Consider the following 18,989-nt stretch of genomic DNA (forward strand, 5'->3'; position numbering starts at 1 on the left):
TTAATAGGAAATACTCTAGAAGTCTCAAGACGGAATGAAAATATTTTTGACAAAATTAAGTAGATTTAAAATTTATTTAATATACAAATATTTTGAATTGCGCAACACACAAACATTTAATTTCGTAGAACTAATAGGAGTTGGGTTTGTTTCCATTTGGTTTTGCGCTTCCATTTCCGTTGCCACTGCTTGCGTAGTTGTTGCCACCGTTTCCAGTTCCGGCTCCGTAGTTATTACTGCCATTTCCAGCTCCAGCTGATGCTCCAGCTCCATAGTTGCCGTTGCCTCCGGATGGTGCGGGGAATTGGGCTTCGCCTTCGTATTTCACATCAGCGACGTAGCCGTTTTCATCAGCGCGGTAAGAAACAATTTGAGTGCGGCCATCAGGGAGAAGAACGCGGTAAGAACCAGTCACAACTTTACCGTCGCTCTTGGCTTCATGGGCATAGTCATTCTTAGTTGGCTCGTCCTTAACTTCCCAGGCGAATTCATAGGGCATCGGGGGTTGCTGTTTAATAGAATAAATTAAACATTTGAAATTAGGATATAGATGGGGAAAAACGTAAAACACATTTTCCAACCTCTTGTTCGTAAGATGAAGCGGACGCAGAAGGTTTTGAGTTTCCGTTGCCATTTCCGTTGTAGGTGTTGGTTGGTTTCTGCTGTCCACTTGATGCACCGCCATATGATGCAGCTCCACCAGCACCTCCAGACTGAGCGCCACCGTATCCCTGTTGCTGCTGAGTGGATCCTCCTTGAGCACCATAACCCTGACCAGCTCCGGTGCTAGCTGATGCCTGAGCCCCATAACCTTGTTGAGAGGCACCAGACTGGCCTCCGTAACCCTGTTGTTGCTGTTGCTGTTGACCAGCTTGTCCACCGTAGCCCTGTTGTTGTTGCCCGGCTCCTGAACCATAGCCTTGTGGCTTTGCCACCACCACGACAATCAAAGCGGCTAAAACGACGAACTGTTTAAAATAAGATAGTTAATTAAAATGCGTTTCAAAATAATTTAAAAAATAAAATTTAGACACGAAATGAATGATCAAACTAGCTAGCGATTCTAACTTACTTTATTCATGCTGCAGAGAGAAGATGATTTGAACACTTCAGAAAAGGAACTGATGATTTTGTGTGGAACCAAGTCGCCTTTATATACCGAAGAAGCTCACCATCAACCAACACCTCTAGCAAGTTTCCCAAAAGATGGCAGTAATCAAGTAGCTCGTGCACACATATGAAAGGAGTAGGCATTTTCCTTTCCCTTGTCATGTCCCGGCCTCCCTACCAGGTGGGGGTGGTCGATTCTTGCATAGCCAACCGGGTGATCTTCTTCTTCTGTACTTCACATACCAACCAATTCAACTATATAAGCTCTTCTCCTTTCACTTTTTTTAAAAAGAAATTACCTCAATGGAACAAATAAAAAAAGGAATAACGTTTCGGCAAAGCAATAGAAACTTATTAGAAAATGGAAATTATTCACTTATTATTAACTATGGTAGCTATACGGTAGATTAAACCAAGATAAGCTTTAGTAAATAAATGAATGCTATAGATTTTATTCTATTGTATTACGACAAATTACAAAAAAGACTTGTAAACATAAAAAAAAATAAGTGCCCTGATGTCGGAAATTTATAAAAAGTACATACGAAGTTTTTTTTTTAAAGTGCCGAATTATTCAAAATTATAGAATATAGAAAACATTTTAACTTCTTAATATTGTACGTTTATTTATACAAAATCCTAAGAAAAATTTAAAAAAAAATCATTTTCGGCTTGATAATCTTTTTTAATCGATCACATGAGAATCAATTGATGTTTCTCTTTGAGTGTGAATCGCAATTTATGTATTGTAAGGACAAATTTATGCAATATGAAATTTTTTATTATTTAAAGAATCTCTCGCAAAATTTCATTAAAAACGTTTGTGGTTTTTCTTTAATTTAATGCTTCATAGTTCATATGTTGATTTTATAAAGCAGAATTGTTGAATACGAAAGTGAAAGGCTTCAAAATGTATAACAGACCATTTTACAAGTGAAAAGTGTTAAAAAAATGTTTTTCCCGTTTTCATCCTACCACCGTACTTCAGTTCGAATTTTGTTCGCAAAAGATAAGCGAATAAACAACCAAGCAGGTGAGAAAAAAAGAATATTGGTTTTTGAAATTAGGTATATTATTAAAGTGTATTTCAATTTCAGGGTGGTTCATACAAAAATATTTGAATTACGCAACACACAAACATTAAATTTTATAATTTTAATAAGCGCTGGATTTGTTGCCATTGCCATTTGGCTTTGCTCCATTTCCACTGCCATATCCACTGTTTCCATTTCCGCTGCTGCCGTAGTTGTTTCCACCGTTTCCAGCTCCAGCTGAAGCTCCAGCTCCGTAGTTGTTGCCACCGTTTCCAGCTCCAGCTGAAGCTCCAGCTCCGTAGTTGTTGCCACCGTTTCCAGCTCCAGCTGATGCTCCAGCCCCGTAGTTGTTGCCACCGTTTCCAGCTGCAGATGAAGCTCCAGCTCCGTAATTGTTGCCGCCATTTCCAGCTGATGCTCCAGCTCCGTAGTTGCCATTGCCTCCGGATGGTGCGGGGAATTGAGCTTCACCTTCGTACTTGACGTCAGCGACGTAGCCGTTTTCGTCAGCGCGATAGGAAACGATCTGAGTGCGGCCATCGGGGAGAAGAACGCGGTAAGATCCGATCACAACTTTGCCGTCACTTTTGGCTTCATGGGCGTAGTCGTTCTTGGTTGGCTCGTCCTTAACTTCCCAGGCGAATTCGTAGGGCATCGGAGGTTGCTATTTAACGAATTTAATCAAACATACAAAATTGAATTAGCATTGCGATAGAAAATTATTGTAGAATTTTTTAACCTCTTGTTCGTAGGATGAAGCGGATGTAGAAGGTTTAGAGTTTCCGTTTCCGTTGTAAGTATTGGTTGGTTTTTGCTGGCCGTTTGATGCACTGCCATATCCTTGTCCAGCTCCAGCGCTAGCTGAGGCCTGAACCCCACCGTAGCCCTGTTGCTGCTGGGCAGCTCCTCCTTGAGCACCATAACCTTGTCCAGCTCCAGCGGCACCTCCAGCCGGAGCAGCACCATACCCTTGTTGCTGTTGTGCGGCAGCGGCTCCTCCTTGAGTGCCGTATCCTTGTCCAGCTCCTGCGCTAGCTGAAGCCTGAGCACCACCATAACCCTGTTGAGAGGCACCGGACTGAGCTCCGTAACCCTGCTGTTGCAGTTGTTGTTGTCCAGCTTGGCCACCGTAACCCTGCTGTTTTTGACCGGCTACTGAACCATAGCCTTGCGGGTTTGCCACAGCCACTGCAATGAACGCGGCTAATACTATGTACTGTTTTAATTAAAAAGTAAAAGAAAACATTTTAAATTAGTTGAAAGTTAGATTGATTTATTAATAAACTGATTTACTTCTTTTTTAGGAAAAAAAAACATTTAAAATGATTTTGAAAATGATTTTGTTTGAGATAATACAATTTAGCAACAAGCTGACCATTTCGTGCTAACTTACTTTGCTCATTTTGTTGAGAGAAGATTATTTGAACACTTCAGAGAAGGAACTGATGATTTCATGTGAACGTAAGCCATTCTTTATATACTGAATTCGAAGCTCACCAACAGGCCACAACGACACCCTGAGCCGGTTTCTAATAGATGGCAGCAATCAAGTAGTTCGTGCGCGCACAGAAAAGGAGTCGACTTTTGCCTTTCCCTTTATGTCCCTCCCTTGTAGGATGGTCGATTTTTGCGTAACCATAACCAACTTGATGATCAGGACTTTTCTTCCTTACTTCATAATTCAACCATATCAACTCTCCTCCTTTCACTTTCAAAAGCTGAAATTATCTAAACGAAACAAATTTAAAAAATGACTTTGTGGCAAACAACAAAAAATCGGATGAAAGGGAAATTATTCATGTAAACACTATTATACGGTAGGGTTAATTCACATTTGGTAAAGTAAACGTTATATGCTTTTAGTAACTTGGAATAAATTTTCATCCTATTTTGACGAATTTCAAATAAAATTGTTTTATATGAAATTTAATATTCTTTCAAAACTTAGGTCTATAGTATCAGATAGAAGCCAATAGTTCCACAAGAAAATAGAATGCAGTAAATGCAGGATATAATTATTCGACCACTGAGCTTTATTTTCGTACAAAATTAAGCCACTAGAATTCAAAATCTCACAATGTTATTACGATTCGTTACCTAATGCTGAAACAAAACTAAAGACATTAAGCATATTCTTTAATTTCCGCTGAATAAGCTTAATTTTAATCCAGAAGATGAATCTAAACATCTATTAATGGTTACCGAATGTTACGATACTAATCACAGATAATTTCAGAACAGAACAGTTTATCAAAAACAAAATTAATTAAGGTGAATGATTTTCCGTTTGAAAGTATGAATCGCAAATTGCAACACCAATTTTTTTTTCTGTTACTAAAATAAAATTCACAAATTACAAATGATCTGAACATGGCATAAGTAATATTTACAATCGTAGTATTCAGATAGATATCGTTCATGTAAAAGCAGCATTTCACTGATACGTGAGTTTTACTAATTTAATAGGAAATACTCTAGAAGTCTCAAGACGGAATGAAAATATTTTTGACAAAATTAAGTAGATTTAAAATTTATTTAATATACAAATATTTTGAATTGCGCAACACACAAACATTTAATTTCGTAGAACTAATAGGAGTTGGGTTTGTTTCCATTTGGTTTTGCGCTTCCATTTCCGTTGCCACTGCTTGCGTAGTTGTTGCCACCGTTTCCAGTTCCGGCTCCGTAGTTATTACTGCCATTTCCAGCTCCAGCTGATGCTCCAGCTCCATAGTTGCCGTTGCCTCCGGATGGTGCGGGGAATTGGGCTTCGCCTTCGTATTTCACATCAGCGACGTAGCCGTTTTCATCAGCGCGGTAAGAAACAATTTGAGTGCGGCCATCAGGGAGAAGAACGCGGTAAGAACCAGTCACAACTTTACCGTCGCTCTTGGCTTCATGGGCGTAGTCATTCTTAGTTGGCTCGTCCTTAACTTCCCAGGCGAATTCATAGGGCATCGGGGGTTGCTGTTTAATAGAATAAATTAAACATTTGAAATTAGGATATAGATGGGGAAAAACGTAAAGCACATTTTCCAACCTCTTGTTCGTAAGATGAAGCGGACGCAGAAGGTTTTGAGTTTCCGTTGCCATTTCCGTTGTAGGTGTTGGTTGGTTTCTGCTGTCCACTTGATGCACCGCCATATGATGCAGCTCCACCAGCACCTCCAGACTGAGCGCCACCGTATCCCTGTTGCTGCTGAGTGGATCCTCCTTGAGCACCATAACCCTGACCAGCTCCGGTGCTAGCTGATGCCTGAGCCCCATAACCTTGTTGAGAGGCACCAGACTGGCCTCCGTAACCCTGTTGTTGCTGTTGCTGTTGACCAGCTTGTCCACCGTAGCCCTGTTGTTGTTGCCCGGCTCCTGAACCATAGCCTTGTGGCTTTGCCACCACCACGACAATCAAAGCGGCTAAAACGACGAACTGTTTAAAATAAGATAGTTAATTAAAATGCGTTTCAAAATAATTTAAAAAATAAAATTTAGACACGAAATGAATGATCAAACTAGCTAGCGATTCTAACTTACTTTATTCATGCTGCAGAGAGAAGATGATTTGAACACTTCAGAAAAGGAACTGATGATTTTGTGTGGAACCAGTCGCCTTTATATACCGAAGAAGCTCACCATCAACCAACACCTCTAGCAAGTTTCCCAAAAGATGGCAGTAATCAAGTAGCTCGTGCACACATATGAAAGGAGTAGGCATTTTCCTTTCCCTTGTCATGTCCCGGCCTCCCTACCAGGTGGGGGTGGTCGATTCTTGCATAGCCAACCGGGTGATCTTCTTCTTCTGTACTTCACATACCAACCAATTCAACTATATAAGCTCTTCTCCTTTCACTTTTTTTAAAAAGAAATTACCTCAATGGAACAAATAAAAAAAGGAATAACGTTTCGGCAAAGCAATAGAAACTTATTAGAAAATGGAAATTATTCACTTATTATTAACTATGGTAGCTATACGGTAGATTAAACCAAGATAAGCTTTAGTAAATAAATGAATGCTATAGATTTTATTCTATTGTATTACGACAAATTACAAAAAAGACTTGTAAACATTAAAAAAAAATAAGTGCCCTGATGTCGGAAATTTATAAAAAGTACATACGAAGTTGTTTTTTTAAAGTGCCAAATTATTCAAAATTATAGAATATAGAAAAAATTTTAACTTCTTAATATTGTACGTTTATTTATACAAAATCCTAAGAAAAATTTAAAAAAAAAATCATTTTCGGCTTGATAATCTTTTTTAATCGATCACATGAGAATCAATTGATGTTTCTCTTTGAGTGTGAATCGCAATTTATGTATTGTAAGGACAAATTTATGCAATATGAAATTTTTTATTATTTAAAGAATCTCTCGCAAAATTTCATTAAAAACGTTCGTGGTTTGTCTTTAATTTAATGCTTCATAGTTCATATGTTGATTTTATAAAGCAGAATTGTTGAATACGAAAGTGAAAGGCTTCAAAATGTATAACAGACCATTTTACAAGTGAAAAGTGTTAAAAAAATGTTTTTCCCGTTTTCATCCTACCACCGTACTTCAGTTCGAATTTTGTTCGCAAAAGATAAGCGAATAAACAACCAAGCAGGTGAGAAAAAAAGAATATTGGTTTTTGAAATTAGGTATATTATTAAAGTGTATTTCAATTTCAGGGTGGTTCATACAAAAATATTTGAATTACGCAACACACAAACATTAAATTTTATAATTTTAATAAGCGCTGGATTTGTTGCCATTGCCATTTGGCTTTGCTCCATTTCCACTGCCATATCCACTGTTTCCATTTCCGCTGCTGCCGTAGTTGTTTCCACCGTTTCCAGCTCCAGCTGAAGCTCCAGCTCCGTAGTTGTTGCCACCGTTTCCAGCTCCAGCTGAAGCTCCAGCTCCGTAGTTGTTGCCACCGTTTCCAGCTCCAGCTGATGCTCCAGCCCCGTAGTTGTTGCCACCGTTTCCAGCTGCAGATGAAGCTCCAGCTCCGTAATTGTTGCCGCCATTTCCAGCTGATGCTCCAGCTCCGTAGTTGCCATTGCCTCCGGATGGTGCGGGGAATTGAGCTTCACCTTCGTACTTGACGTCAGCGACGTAGCCGTTTTCGTCAGCGCGATAGGAAACGATCTGAGTGCGGCCATCGGGGAGAAGAACGCGGTAAGATCCGATCACAACTTTGCCGTCACTTTTGGCTTCATGGGCGTAGTCGTTCTTGGTTGGCTCGTCCTTAACTTCCCAGGCGAATTCGTAGGGCATCGGAGGTTGCTATTTAACGAATTTAATCAAACATACAAAATTGAATTAGCATTGCGATAGAAAATTATTGTAGAATTGTTTAACCTCTTGTTCGTAGGATGAAGCGGATGTAGAAGGTTTAGAGTTTCCGTTTCCGTTGTAAGTATTGGTTGGTTTTTGCTGGCCGTTTGATGCACTGCCATATCCTTGTCCAGCTCCAGCGCTAGCTGAGGCCTGAACCCCACCGTAGCCCTGTTGCTGCTGGGCAGCTCCTCCTTGAGCACCATAACCTTGTCCAGCTCCAGCGGCACCTCCAGCCGGAGCAGCACCATACCCTTGTTGCTGTTGTGCGGCAGCGGCTCCTCCTTGAGTGCCGTATCCTTGTCCAGCTCCTGTGCTAGCTGAAGCCTGAGCACCACCATAACCCTGTTGAGAGGCACCGGACTGAGCTCCGTAACCCTGCTGTTGCAGTTGTTGTTGTCCAGCTTGGCCACCGTAACCCTGCTGTTTTTGACCGGCTACTGAACCATAGCCTTGCGGGTTTGCCACAGCCACTGCAATGAACGCGGCTAATACTATGTACTGTTTTAATTAAAAAGTAAAAGAAAAAATTTGAAATTAGTTGAAAGTTAGATTGATTTATTAATAAACTGATTTACTTCTTTTTTAGGAAAAAAAAACATTTAAAATGATTTTGAAAATGATTTTGTTTGAGATAATACAATTTAGCAACAAGCTGACCATTTCGTGCTAACTTACTTTGCTCATTTTGTTGAGAGAAGATTATTTGAACACTTCAGAGAAGGAACTGATGATTTCATGTGAACGTAAGCCATTCTTTATATACTGAATTCGAAGCTCACCAACAGGCAACAACGACACCCTGAGCCGGTTTCTAATAGATGGCAGCAATCAAGTAGTTCGTGCGCGCACAGAAAAGGAGTCGACTTTTGCCTTTCCCTTTATGTCCCTCCCTTGTAGGATGGTCGATTTTTGCGTAACCATAACCAACTTGATGATCAGGACTTTTCTTCCTTACTTCATAATTCAACCATATCAACTCTCCTCCTTTCACTTTCAAAAGCTGAAATTATCTAAACGAAACAAATTTAAAAAATGACTTTGTGGCAAACAACAAAAAATCGGATGAAAGGGAAATTATTCATGTAAACACTATTATACGGTAGGGTTAATTCACATTTGGTAAAGTAAACGTTATATGCTTTTAGTAACTTGGAATAAATTTTCATCCTATTTTGACGAATTTCAAATAAAATTGTTTTATATGAAATTTAATATTCTTTCAAAACTTAGGTCTATAGTATCAGATAGAAGCCAATAGTTCCACAAGAAAATAGAATGCAGTAAATGCAGGATATAATTATTCGACCACTGAGCTTTATTTTCGTACAAAATTAAGCCACTAGAATTCAAAATCTCACAATGTTATTACGATTCGTTACCTAATGCTGAAACAAAACTAAAGACATTAAGCATATTCTTTAATTTCCGCTGAATAAGCTTAATTTTAATCCAGAAGATGAATCTAAACATCTATTAATGGTTACCGAATGTTACGATACTAATCACAGATAATTTCAGAACAGAACAGTTTATCAAAAACAAAATTAATTAAGGTGAATGATTTTCCGTTTGAAAGTATGAATCGCAAATTGCAACACCAATTTTTTTTTCTGTTACTAAAATAAAATTCACAAATTACAAATGATCTGAACATGGCATAAGTAATATTTACAATCGTAGTATTCAGATAGATATCGTTCATGTAAAAGCAGCATTTCACTGATACGTGAGTTTTACTAATTTAATAGGAAATACTCTAGAAGTCTCAAGACGGAATGAAAATATTTTTGACAAAATTAAGTAGATTTAAAATTTATTTAATATACAAATATTTTGAATTGCGCAACACACAAACATTTAATTTCGTAGAACTAATAGGAGTTGGGTTTGTTTCCATTTGGTTTTGCGCTTCCATTTCCGTTGCCACTGCTTGCGTAGTTGTTGCCACCGTTTCCAGTTCCGGCTCCGTAGTTATTACTGCCATTTCCAGCTCCAGCTGATGCTCCAGCTCCATAGTTGCCGTTGCCTCCGGATGGTGCGGGGAATTGGGCTTCGCCTTCGTATTTCACATCAGCGACGTAGCCGTTTTCATCAGCGCGGTAAGAAACAATTTGAGTGCGGCCATCAGGGAGAAGAACGCGGTAAGAACCAGTCACAACTTTACCGTCGCTCTTGGCTTCATGGGCATAGTCATTCTTAGTTGGCTCGTCCTTAACTTCCCAGGCGAATTCATAGGGCATCGGGGGTTGCTGTTTAATAGAATAAATTAAACATTTGAAATTAGGATATAGATGGGGAAAAACGTAAAACACATTTTCCAACCTCTTGTTCGTAAGATGAAGCGGACGCAGAAGGTTTTGAGTTTCCGTTGCCATTTCCGTTGTAGGTGTTGGTTGGTTTCTGCTGTCCACTTGATGCACCGCCATATGATGCAGCTCCACCAGCACCTCCAGACTGAGCGCCACCGTATCCCTGTTGCTGCTGAGTGGATCCTCCTTGAGCACCATAACCCTGACCAGCTCCGGTGCTAGCTGATGCCTGAGCCCCATAACCTTGTTGAGAGGCACCAGACTGGCCTCCGTAACCCTGTTGTTGCTGTTGCTGTTGACCAGCTTGTCCACCGTAGCCCTGTTGTTGTTGCCCGGCTCCTGAACCATAGCCTTGTGGCTTTGCCACCACCACGACAATCAAAGCGGCTAAAACGACGAACTGTTTAAAATAAGATAGTTAATTAAAATGCGTTTCAAAATAATTTAAAAAATAAAATTTAGACACGAAATGAATGATCAAACTAGCTAGCGATTCTAACTTACTTTATTCATGCTGCAGAGAGAAGATGATTTGAACACTTCAGAAAAGGAACTGATGATTTTGTGTGGAACCAGTCGCCTTTATATACCGAAGAAGCTCACCATCAACCAACACCTCTAGCAAGTTTCCCAAAAGATGGCAGTAATCAAGTAGCTCGTGCACACATATGAAAGGAGTAGGCATTTTCCTTTCCCTTGTCATGTCCCGGCCTCCCTACCAGGTGGGGGTGGTCGATTCTTGCATAGCCAACCGGGTGATCTTCTTCTTCTGTACTTCACATACCAACCAATTCAACTATATAAGCTCTTCTCCTTTCACTTTTTTTAAAAAGAAATTACCTCAATGGAACAAATAAAAAAAGGAATAACGTTTCGGCAAAGTAATAGAAACTTATTAGAAAATGGAAATTATTCACTTATTATTAACTATGGTAGCTATACGGTAGATTAAACCAAGATAAGCTTTAGTAAATAAATGAATGCTATAGATTTTATTCTATTGTATTACGACAAATTACAAAAAAGACTTGTAAACATAAAAAAAAAATAAGTGCCCTGATGTCGGAAATTTATAAAAAGTACATACGAAGTTTTTTTTTTTAAGTGCCGAATTATTCAAAATTATAGAATATAGAAAACATTTTAACTTCTTAATATTGTACGTTTATTTATACAAAATCCTAAGAAAAATTTAAAAAAAATCATTTTCGGCTTGATAATCTTTTTTAATCGATCACATGAGAATCAATTGATGTTTCTCTTTGAGTGTGAATCGCAATTTATGTATTGTAAGGACAAATTTATGCAATATGAAATTTTTTATTATTTAAAGAATCTCTCGCAAAATTTCATTAAAAACGTTCGTGGTTTGTCTTTAATTTAATGCTTCATAGTTCATATGTTGATTTTATAAAGCAGAATTGTTGAATACGAAAGTGAAAGGCTTCAAAATGTATAACAGACCATTTTACAAGTGAAAATTGTTAAAAAAATGTTTTTCCCGTTTTCATCCTACCACCGTACTTCAGTTCGAATTTTGTTCGCAAAAGATAAGCGAATAAACAACCAAGCAGGTGAGAAAAAAAGAATATTGGTTTTTGAAATTAGGTATATTATTAAAGTGTATTTCAATTTCAGGGTGGTTCATACAAAAATATTTGAATTACGCAACACACAAACATTAAATTTTATAATTTTAATAAGCGCTGGATTTGTTGCCATTGCCATTTGGCTTTGCTCCATTTCCACTGCCATATCCACTGTTTCCATTTCCGCTGCTGCCGTAGTTGTTTCCACCGTTTCCAGCTCCAGCTGAAGCTCCAGCTCCGTAGTTGTTGCCACCGTTTCCAGCTCCAACTGAAGCTCCAGCTCCGTAGTTGTTGCCACCGTTTCCAGCTCCAGCTGATGCTCCAGCCCCGTAGTTGTTGCCACCGTTTCCAGCTGCAGATGAAGCTCCAGCTCCGTAATTGTTGCCGCCATTTCCAGCTGATGCTCCAGCTCCGTAGTTGCCATTGCCTCCGGATGGTGCGGGGAATTGAGCTTCACCTTCGTACTTGACGTCAGCGACGTAGCCGTTTTCGTCAGCGCGATAGGAAACGATCTGAGTGCGGCCATCGGGGAGAAGAACGCGGTAAGATCCGATCACAACTTTACCCTCACTTTTGGCTTCATGGGCGTAGTCGTTCTTGGTTGGCTCGTCCTTAACTTCCCAGGCGAATTCGTAGGGCATCGGAGGTTGCTATTTAACGAATTTAATCAAACATACAAAATTGAATTAGCATTGCGATAGAAAATTATTGTAGAATTTTTTAACCTCTTGTTCGTAGGATGAAGCGGATGTAGAAGGTTTAGAGTTTCCGTTTCCGTTGTAAGTATTGGTTGGTTTTTGCTGGCCGTTTGATGCACTGCCATATCCTTGTCCAGCTCCAGCGCTAGCTGAGGCCTGAACCCCACCGTAGCCCTGTTGCTGCTGGGCAGCTCCTCCTTGAGCACCATAACCTTGTCCAGCTCCAGCGGCACCTCCAGCCGGAGCAGCACCATACCCTTGTTGCTGTTGTGCGGCAGCGGCTCCTCCTTGAGTGCCGTATCCTTGTCCAGCTCCTGTGCTAGCTGAAGCCTGAGCACCACCATAACCCTGTTGAGAGGCACCGGACTGAGCTCCGTAACCCTGCTGTTGCAGTTGTTGTTGTCCAGCTTGGCCACCGTAACCCTGCTGTTTTTGACCGGCTACTGAACCATAGCCTTGCGGGTTTGCCACAGCCACTGCAATGAACGCGGCTAATACTATGTACTGTTTTAATTAAAAAGTAAAAGAAAACATTTTAAATTAGTTGAAAGTTAGATTGATTTATTAATAAACTGATTTACTTCTTTTTTAGGAAAAAAAAACATTTAAAATGATTTTGAAAATGATTTTGTTTGAGATAATACAATTTAGCAACAAGCTGACCATTTCGTGCTAACTTACTTTGCTCATTTTGTTGAGAGAAGATTATTTGAACACTTCAGAGAAGGAACTGATGATTTCATGTGAACGTAAGCCATTCTTTATATACTGAATTCGAAGCTCACCAACAGGCAACAACGACACCCTGAGCCGGTTTCTAATAGATGGCAGCAATCAAGTAGTTCGTGCGCGCACAGAAAAGGAGTCGACTTTTGCCTTTCCCTTTATGTCCCTCCCTTGTAGGATGGTCGATTTTTGCGTAACCATAACCAACTTGATGATCAGGACTTTTCTTCCTTACTTCATAATTCAACCATATCAACTCTCCTCCTTTCACTTTCAAAAGCTGAAATTATCTAAACGAAACAAATTTAAAAAATGACTTTGTGGCAAACAACAAAAAATCGGATGAAAGGGAAATTACTCATGTAAACACTATTATACGGTAGGGTTAATTCACATTTGGTAAAGTAAACGTTATATGCTTTTAGTAACTTGGAATAAATTTTCATCCTATTTTGACGAATTTCAAATAAAATTGTTTTATATGAAATTTAATATTCTTTCAAAACTTAGGTCTATAGTATCAGATAGAAGCCAATAGTTCCACAAGAAAATAGAATGCAGTAAATGCAGGATATAATTATTCGACCACTGAGCTTTATTTTCGTACAAAATTAAGCCACTAGAATTCAAAATCTCACAATGTTATTACGATTCGTTACCTAATGCTGAAACAAAACTAAAGACATTAAGCATATTCTTTAATTTCCGCTGAATAAGCTTAATTTTAATCCAGAAGATGAATCTAAACATCTATTAATGGTTACCGAATGTTACGATACTAATCACAGATAATTTCAGAACAGAACAGTTTATCAAAAACAAAATTAATTAAGGTGAATGATTTTCCGTTTGAAAGTATGAATCGCAAATTGCAACACCAATTTTTTTTTCTGTTACTAAAATAAAATTCACAAATTACAAATGATCTGAACATGGCATAAGTAATATTTACAATCGTAGTATTCAGATAGATATCGTTCATGTAAAAGCAGCATTTCACTGATACGTGAGTTTTACTAATTTAATAGGAAATACTCTAGAAGTCTCAAGACGGAATGAAAATATTTTTGACAAAATTAAGTAGATTTAAAATTTATTTAATATACAAATATTTTGAATTGCGCAACACACAAACATTTAATTTCGTAGAACTAATAGGAGTTGGGTTTGTTTCCATTTGGTTTTGCGCTTCCATTTCCGTTGCCACTGCTTGCGTAGTTGTTGCCACCGTTTCCAGTTCCGGCTCCGTAGTTATTACTGCCATTTCCAGCTCCAGCTGATGCTCCAGCTCCATAGTTGCCGTTGCCTCCGGATGGTGCGGGGAATTGGGCTTCGCCTTCGTATTTCACATCAGCGACGTAGCCGTTTTCATCAGCGCGGTAAGAAACAATTTGAGTGCGGCCATCAGGGAGAAGAACGCGGTAAGAACCAGTCACAACTTTACCGTCGCTCTTGGCTTCATGGGCATAGTCATTCTTAGTTGGCTCGTCCTTAACTTCCCAGGCGAATTCATAGGGCATCGGGGGTTGCTGTTTAATAGAATAAATTAAACATTTGAAATTAGGATATAGATGGGGAAAAACGTAAAACACATTTTCCAACCTCTTGTTCGTAAGATGAAGCGGACGCAGAAGGTTTTGAGTTTCCGTTGCCATTTCCGTTGTAGGTGTTGGTTGGTTTCTGCTGTCCACTTGATGCACCGCCATATGATGCAGCTCCACCAGCACCTCCAGACTGAGCGCCACCGTATCCCTGTTGCTGCTGAGTGGATCCTCCTTGAGCACCATAACCCTGACCAGCTCCGGTGCTAGCTGATGCCTGAGCCCCATAACCTTGTTGAGAGGCACCAGACTGGCCTCCGTAACCCTGTTGTTGCTGTTGCTGTTGACCAGCTTGTCCACCGTAGCCCTGTTGTTGTTGCCCGGCTCCTGAACCATAGCCTTGTGGCTTTGCCACCACCACGACAATCAAAGCGGCTAAAACGACGAACTGTTTAAAATAAGATAGTTAATTAAAATGCGTTTCAAAATAATTTAAAAAATAAAATTTAGACACGAAATGAATGATCAAACTAGCTAGCGATTCTAACTTACTTTATTCATGCTGCAGAGAGAAGATGATTTGAACACTTCAGAAAAGGAACTGATGATTTTGTGTGGAACCAAGTCGCCTTTATACACCGAAGAAGCTCACCATCAACCAACACCTCTAGCAAGTTTCCCAAAAGATGGCAGTAATCAAGTAGCTCGTGCACACATATGAAAGGAGTAGGCATTTTCCTTTCCCTTGTCATGTCCCGGCCTCCCTACCAGGTGGGGGTGGTCGATTCTTGCATAGCCAACCGGGTGATCTTCTTCTTCTGTACTTCACATACCAACCAATTCAACTATATAAGCTCTTCTCCTTTCACTTTTTTTAAAAAGAAATTACCTCAATGGAACAAATAAAAAAAGGAATAACGTTTCGGCAAAGCAATAGAAACTTATTAGAAAATGGAAATTATTCACTTATTATTAACTATGGTAGCTATACGGTAGATTAAACCAAGATAAGCTTTAGTAAATAAATGAATGCTATAGATTTTATTCTATTGTATTACGACAAATTACAAAAAAGACTTGTAAACATAAAAAAAAAATAAGTGCCCTGATGTCGGAAATTTATAAAAAGTACATACGAAGTTTTTTTTTTAAGTGCCGAATTATTCAAAATTATAGAATATAGAAAACATTTTAACTTCTTAATATTGTACGTTTATTTATACAAAATCCTAAGAAAAATTAAAAAAAAATCATTTTCGGCTTGATAATCTTTTTTAATCGATCACATGAGAATCAATTGATGTTTCTCTTTGAGTGTGAATCGCAATTTATGTATTGTAAGGACAAATTTATGCAATATGAAATTTTTTATTATTTAAAGAATCTCTCGCAAAATTTCATTAAAAACGTTCGTGGTTTGTCTTTAATTTAATGCTTCATAGTTCATATGTTGATTTTATAAAGCAGAATTGTTGAATACGAAAGTGAAAGGCTTCAAAATGTATAACAGACCATTTTACAAGTGAAAAGTGTTAAAAAAATGTTTTTCCCGTTTTCATCCTACCACCGTACTTCAGTTCGAATTTTGTTCGCAAAAGATAAGCGAATAAACAACCAAGCAGGTGAGAAAAAAAGAATATTGGTTTTTGAAATTAGGTATATTATTAAAGTGTATTTCAATTTCAGGGTGGTTCATACAAAAATATTTGAATTACGCAACACACAAACATTAAATTTTATAATTTTAATAAGCGCTGGATTTGTTGCCATTGCCATTTGGCTTTGCTCCATTTCCACTGCCATATCCACTGTTTCCATTTCCGCTGCTGCCGTAGTTGTTTCCACCGTTTCCAGCTCCAGCTGAAGCTCCAGCTCCGTAGTTGTTGCCACCGTTTCCAGCTCCAGCTGAAGCTCCAGCTCCGTAGTTGTTGCCACCGTTTCCAGCTCCAGCTGATGCTCCAGCCCCGTAGTTGTTGCCACCGTTTCCAGCTGCAGATGAAGCTCCAGCTCCGTAATTGTTGCCGCCATTTCCAGCTGATGCTCCAGCTCCGTAGTTGCCATTGCCTCCGGATGGTGCGGGGAATTGAGCTTCACCTTCGTACTTGACGTCAGCGACGTAGCCGTTTTCGTCAGCGCGATAGGAAACGATCTGAGTGCGGCCATCGGGGAGAAGAACGCGGTAAGATCCGATCACAACTTTGCCGTCACTTTTGGCTTCATGGGCGTAGTCGTTCTTGGTTGGCTCGTCCTTAACTTCCCAGGCGAATTCGTAGGGCATCGGAGGTTGCTATTTAACGAATTTAATCAAACATACAAAATTGAATTAGCATTGCGATAGAAAATTATTGTAGAATTTTTTAACCTCTTGTTCGTAGGATGAAGCGGATGTAGAAGGTTTAGAGTTTCCGTTTCCGTTGTAAGTATTGGTTGGTTTTTGCTGGCCGTTTGATGCACTGCCATATCCTTGTCCAGCTCCAGCGCTAGCTGAGGCCTGAACCCCACCGTAGCCCTGTTGCTGCTGGGCAGCTCCTCCTTGAGCACCATAACCTTGTCCAGCTCCAGCGGCACCTCCAGCCGGAGCAGCACCATACCCTTGTTGCTGTTGTGCGGCAGCGGCTCCTCCTTGAGTGCCGTATCCTTGTCCAGCTCCTGCGCTAGCTGAAGCCTGAGCACCACCATAACCCTGTTGAGAGGCACCGGACTGAGCTCCGTAACCCTGCTGTTGCAGTTGTTGTTGTCCAGCTTGGCCACCGTAACCCTGCTGTTGTTGTCCTGCTCCTGAACCATAGCCTTGCGGCTTGGCAATAGCGAACGCAATCAAAGTTGCTAAAACGACGTACTATCCGGAAATAATTGAAAATAATTAAAATTAATTTTAATTCTTTTTTCAAATAATGCAATCCAGCAATTAGCTAGAAAAGATAACTTACTTTGTTCATGTTGCTGAGAGAAGATGATTTGAACACTTCAGAAAAGGAACTGATGGTTTGATGCGGAGAATAGTTCTTTATATACAGAATCTCTCCAGCCGTTAGCCGCCTACACCTCAAGGTTCCAACTCGTGGCGGTTTCATTTGCGAAACGAGCTCTTGCACACGAAGAAAGTAGACAGATTTTACTTTTCTTCAGTCGTCTCTCATGAGTAGAGGGACTGTCGTGGCCTGCATTTTCGTCGTGTTCAGTGTATCGAGCTACCCGCCGGGAAGATGTTCGGATGCTCTTCGTTCATTCTCTCACCGCAGTCCCTCCTTTCACTTTCTTTAAATGATACGCTCCTCAAGTTACAACAGTACAGGTGTAAAATTATGAGTCCACGGCAATATTTTTTCTAATCAGTTGACTTTATTTTTTACTCGATTGTTAAAAGAAAGCCCCCACATGTATACTTCATAAACTATGAAAAAATTATCCTACAGATCCAGCTATTCTAAACTTCCCATTTGAAACCTTAGAGAGTGCCCGTCACTCATTTCTGCGCTTCTGCCTTAAATTGGCGAATTTAATATATTAAAATTATAACTGGATTCAATTATATAACTGAGGCTATACAAAACACAGAGTATGATAAATGTAGAAGTTTCATATTCAGCTTAGTACTAAATATGATTATGCTGGTCCCATCAAAAACATTTGAAAAACATTGTGAATTCTTTTAAATGCAAGCAAACAGTCACAATTTATTTGTCGCTGGAAACCATGTGTCTCATCAGATTAATCATAAATCTATCAATCTTCTTCATATCCTGTTGGACCTCAGTTTTGTACTGCAGACACTATTTCAAAATAAAAATAAAGGCATTACGAGAGGTATTCAAACAAATATGGGGCAACAAATTTCTTACCACAGCGTCATCTGTAAACTTCAGCACCAGAGCTCCATCAGTGTGTCTGTACTTCATTGTGTAGCGTACCTACAGCAAAAGAAGAAACAACATATGTATTTACTATAGAATTTCAATTACAAACGTTTAAAAAGATTATTTTTTGAGACTGGCTCTGGTATCTTTTCATTGAGAAGTCACGGACGAAACTCTCGATTGAATTTACCTTCATAGGATTGGCCAAATACAGCTTCTCTGCTGCTTTTTCGAAATCTTCCCAGCTTTTAATGAAAGTCATTTCCAAAACAATACTTTTTCTAAATTTCGACTAAATGGAATTTTAGTAAGTAAACACAACAATGCAAACAAGACAAGACTTCAGTTTTCAGTCCTCACAAAATATTAGACAGACGACGTGTGATGATGTCACTAGATCACCAATGCGAAGCCTCTTCTTCATTTTATTTCGCTGTGCGCTTACACGGCGGACGCGCGGACGATTGGAGTCATTCATTGGACCATGGGTATGGAGAGAGTTCTCTCCACACCCCTGATTGGACTCGCTCACTCACGAAAATCGCAGCTGCTTACGGATAGCCACGGAAAGAAATAAAATTTATTATTCACCCACAATTTCTGGAATTTCTGAAATAATGATATTTATTTCTTGAATTGTCCATCTTATGTCTTTCTAATGGACACACAACAGCGGCAAATCTTTATTTTCTCCTTTTATCCTCTCCTCCTTTTCTCCTTTTATTTTCTCCTTTTATTAACTACTTTAAGAGTAATTAATATAAAAGAATATTTATTGAAATGTAATAATAAATTGGCTAATT

General features: G+C 39.3%; 9 protein-coding genes across 13 annotated transcripts; all 9 read right to left on the minus strand.

The window, feature by feature from the left end:
* Nucleotides 1–55: 55 nt before the first annotated feature.
* LOC124204310 (pro-resilin-like) lies at nucleotides 56–1,230 on the minus strand. Its single transcript, XM_046601353.1, has 3 exons — nucleotides 1,073–1,230; nucleotides 582–968; nucleotides 56–508 (listed from the first exon to the last, which is right to left on the minus strand). The coding sequence occupies exons 1-3, from the start codon at nucleotides 1,079–1,081 to the stop codon at nucleotides 131–133; spliced, it is 774 nt and encodes a 257-aa protein (XP_046457309.1). The 5' UTR covers nucleotides 1,082–1,230; the 3' UTR covers nucleotides 56–130.
* Nucleotides 1,231–2,164: 934 nt separating this feature from the next.
* On the minus strand, nucleotides 2,165–3,594 carry LOC124204282 (glycine-rich cell wall structural protein 1.0-like). Of its 2 annotated transcripts, none has more exons than XM_046601331.1 (3): nucleotides 3,538–3,594; nucleotides 2,884–3,360; nucleotides 2,165–2,808 (listed from the first exon to the last, which is right to left on the minus strand). In XM_046601331.1, exons 1-3 carry the CDS (start codon nucleotides 3,544–3,546, stop codon nucleotides 2,266–2,268), a joined length of 1,029 nt encoding a protein of 342 aa, XP_046457287.1. In that variant the 5' UTR covers nucleotides 3,547–3,594; the 3' UTR covers nucleotides 2,165–2,265. The 2 variants fall into 2 exon arrangements, with proteins under 2 accessions (XP_046457287.1, XP_046457286.1); XM_046601330.1 differs by having other exon boundaries at nucleotides 2,884–3,369; nucleotides 3,538–3,561.
* A 1,064-nt stretch (nucleotides 3,595–4,658) lies between these two features.
* On the minus strand, nucleotides 4,659–5,738 carry LOC124204305 (pro-resilin-like). Its single transcript, XM_046601349.1, has 3 exons — nucleotides 5,676–5,738; nucleotides 5,185–5,571; nucleotides 4,659–5,111 (listed from the first exon to the last, which is right to left on the minus strand). The coding sequence occupies exons 1-3, from the start codon at nucleotides 5,682–5,684 to the stop codon at nucleotides 4,734–4,736; spliced, it is 774 nt and encodes a 257-aa protein (XP_046457305.1). The 5' UTR covers nucleotides 5,685–5,738; the 3' UTR covers nucleotides 4,659–4,733.
* A 1,030-nt stretch (nucleotides 5,739–6,768) lies between these two features.
* LOC124204294 (glycine-rich cell wall structural protein 1.0-like) lies at nucleotides 6,769–8,198 on the minus strand. 2 transcript variants are annotated; one of them, XM_046601344.1, is made up of 3 exons: nucleotides 8,142–8,198; nucleotides 7,488–7,964; nucleotides 6,769–7,412 (listed from the first exon to the last, which is right to left on the minus strand). In XM_046601344.1, exons 1-3 carry the CDS (start codon nucleotides 8,148–8,150, stop codon nucleotides 6,870–6,872), a joined length of 1,029 nt encoding a protein of 342 aa, XP_046457300.1. In that variant the 5' UTR covers nucleotides 8,151–8,198; the 3' UTR covers nucleotides 6,769–6,869. The 2 variants fall into 2 exon arrangements, with proteins under 2 accessions (XP_046457300.1, XP_046457299.1); XM_046601343.1 differs by having other exon boundaries at nucleotides 7,488–7,973; nucleotides 8,142–8,165.
* Nucleotides 8,199–9,262: 1,064 nt separating this feature from the next.
* LOC124204312 (pro-resilin-like) lies at nucleotides 9,263–10,342 on the minus strand. The gene is made up of 3 exons (XM_046601355.1): nucleotides 10,280–10,342; nucleotides 9,789–10,175; nucleotides 9,263–9,715 (listed from the first exon to the last, which is right to left on the minus strand). The coding sequence occupies exons 1-3, from the start codon at nucleotides 10,286–10,288 to the stop codon at nucleotides 9,338–9,340; spliced, it is 774 nt and encodes a 257-aa protein (XP_046457311.1). The 5' UTR covers nucleotides 10,289–10,342; the 3' UTR covers nucleotides 9,263–9,337.
* A 1,028-nt stretch (nucleotides 10,343–11,370) lies between these two features.
* LOC124205974 (glycine-rich cell wall structural protein 1.0-like) lies at nucleotides 11,371–12,800 on the minus strand. 3 transcript variants are annotated; one of them, XM_046603578.1, is made up of 4 exons: nucleotides 12,744–12,792; nucleotides 12,090–12,575; nucleotides 11,633–12,014; nucleotides 11,371–11,587 (listed from the first exon to the last, which is right to left on the minus strand). In XM_046603578.1, exons 1-4 carry the CDS (start codon nucleotides 12,750–12,752, stop codon nucleotides 11,472–11,474), a joined length of 993 nt encoding a protein of 330 aa, XP_046459534.1. In that variant the 5' UTR covers nucleotides 12,753–12,792; the 3' UTR covers nucleotides 11,371–11,471. The 3 variants fall into 3 exon arrangements, with proteins under 3 accessions (XP_046459534.1, XP_046459533.1, XP_046459532.1); XM_046603577.1 differs by having other exon boundaries at nucleotides 11,371–12,014; nucleotides 12,090–12,566; nucleotides 12,744–12,800; XM_046603576.1 differs by having other exon boundaries at nucleotides 11,371–12,014; nucleotides 12,744–12,793.
* Nucleotides 12,801–13,864: 1,064 nt separating this feature from the next.
* On the minus strand, nucleotides 13,865–14,948 carry LOC124205976 (pro-resilin-like). Its single transcript, XM_046603582.1, has 3 exons — nucleotides 14,882–14,948; nucleotides 14,391–14,777; nucleotides 13,865–14,317 (listed from the first exon to the last, which is right to left on the minus strand). The coding sequence occupies exons 1-3, from the start codon at nucleotides 14,888–14,890 to the stop codon at nucleotides 13,940–13,942; spliced, it is 774 nt and encodes a 257-aa protein (XP_046459538.1). The 5' UTR covers nucleotides 14,891–14,948; the 3' UTR covers nucleotides 13,865–13,939.
* A 1,024-nt stretch (nucleotides 14,949–15,972) lies between these two features.
* Nucleotides 15,973–17,397, minus strand: LOC124205973 (pro-resilin-like). Its single transcript, XM_046603575.1, has 3 exons — nucleotides 17,260–17,397; nucleotides 16,692–17,168; nucleotides 15,973–16,616 (listed from the first exon to the last, which is right to left on the minus strand). The coding sequence occupies exons 1-3, from the start codon at nucleotides 17,266–17,268 to the stop codon at nucleotides 16,074–16,076; spliced, it is 1,029 nt and encodes a 342-aa protein (XP_046459531.1). The 5' UTR covers nucleotides 17,269–17,397; the 3' UTR covers nucleotides 15,973–16,073.
* A 579-nt stretch (nucleotides 17,398–17,976) lies between these two features.
* On the minus strand, nucleotides 17,977–18,574 carry LOC124205983 (signal recognition particle 9 kDa protein-like). The gene is made up of 3 exons (XM_046603588.1): nucleotides 18,377–18,574; nucleotides 18,172–18,240; nucleotides 17,977–18,102 (listed from the first exon to the last, which is right to left on the minus strand). The coding sequence occupies exons 1-3, from the start codon at nucleotides 18,446–18,448 to the stop codon at nucleotides 18,007–18,009; spliced, it is 237 nt and encodes a 78-aa protein (XP_046459544.1). The 5' UTR covers nucleotides 18,449–18,574; the 3' UTR covers nucleotides 17,977–18,006.
* Nucleotides 18,575–18,989: the final 415 nt, after the last annotated feature.

Source organism: Daphnia pulex, chromosome 10, assembly GCF_021134715.1.
Source record: "Daphnia pulex isolate KAP4 chromosome 10, ASM2113471v1".
NCBI classification, from domain to species: Eukaryota; Metazoa; Arthropoda; class Branchiopoda; order Diplostraca; family Daphniidae; genus Daphnia; species Daphnia pulex.

Excerpts from the sequence above, each read along its gene's own strand:
- LOC124204294 (XM_046601343.1), bottom strand. Across the intron at positions 7,413-7,487 it reads CTTCATCCTACGAACAAGAG|CAACCTCCGATGCCCTACGA; the intron begins GTTAAACAATTC and ends TTCGTTAAATAG.
- LOC124205974 (XM_046603576.1), bottom strand. Across the intron at positions 12,015-12,089 it reads CTTCATCCTACGAACAAGAG|CAACCTCCGATGCCCTACGA; the intron begins GTTAAAAAATTC and ends TTCGTTAAATAG.
- LOC124204312 (XM_046601355.1), bottom strand. Across the intron at positions 9,716-9,788 it reads CTTCATCTTACGAACAAGAG|CAACCCCCGATGCCCTATGA; the intron begins GTTGGAAAATGT and ends TCTATTAAACAG.
- LOC124204310 (XM_046601353.1), bottom strand. Across the intron at positions 509-581 it reads CTTCATCTTACGAACAAGAG|CAACCCCCGATGCCCTATGA; the intron begins GTTGGAAAATGT and ends TCTATTAAACAG.
- LOC124204305 (XM_046601349.1), bottom strand. Across the intron at positions 5,112-5,184 it reads CTTCATCTTACGAACAAGAG|CAACCCCCGATGCCCTATGA; the intron begins GTTGGAAAATGT and ends TCTATTAAACAG.
- LOC124205976 (XM_046603582.1), bottom strand. Across the intron at positions 14,318-14,390 it reads CTTCATCTTACGAACAAGAG|CAACCCCCGATGCCCTATGA; the intron begins GTTGGAAAATGT and ends TCTATTAAACAG.
- LOC124205983 (XM_046603588.1), bottom strand. The coding sequence starts at position 18,448 with ATGACTTTCATTAAAAGCTGGGAAGATTTCGAAAAAGCAGCAGAGAAG. Across the intron at positions 18,241-18,376 it reads ATTTGGCCAATCCTATGAAG|GTACGCTACACAATGAAGTA; the intron begins GTAAATTCAATC and ends CTTTTGCTGTAG. Across the intron at positions 18,103-18,171 it reads AGTTTACAGATGACGCTGTG|TGTCTGCAGTACAAAACTGA; the intron begins GTAAGAAATTTG and ends ATTTTGAAATAG.
- LOC124205973 (XM_046603575.1), bottom strand. Across the intron at positions 16,617-16,691 it reads CTTCATCCTACGAACAAGAG|CAACCTCCGATGCCCTACGA; the intron begins GTTAAAAAATTC and ends TTCGTTAAATAG.
- LOC124204282 (XM_046601330.1), bottom strand. Across the intron at positions 2,809-2,883 it reads CTTCATCCTACGAACAAGAG|CAACCTCCGATGCCCTACGA; the intron begins GTTAAAAAATTC and ends TTCGTTAAATAG.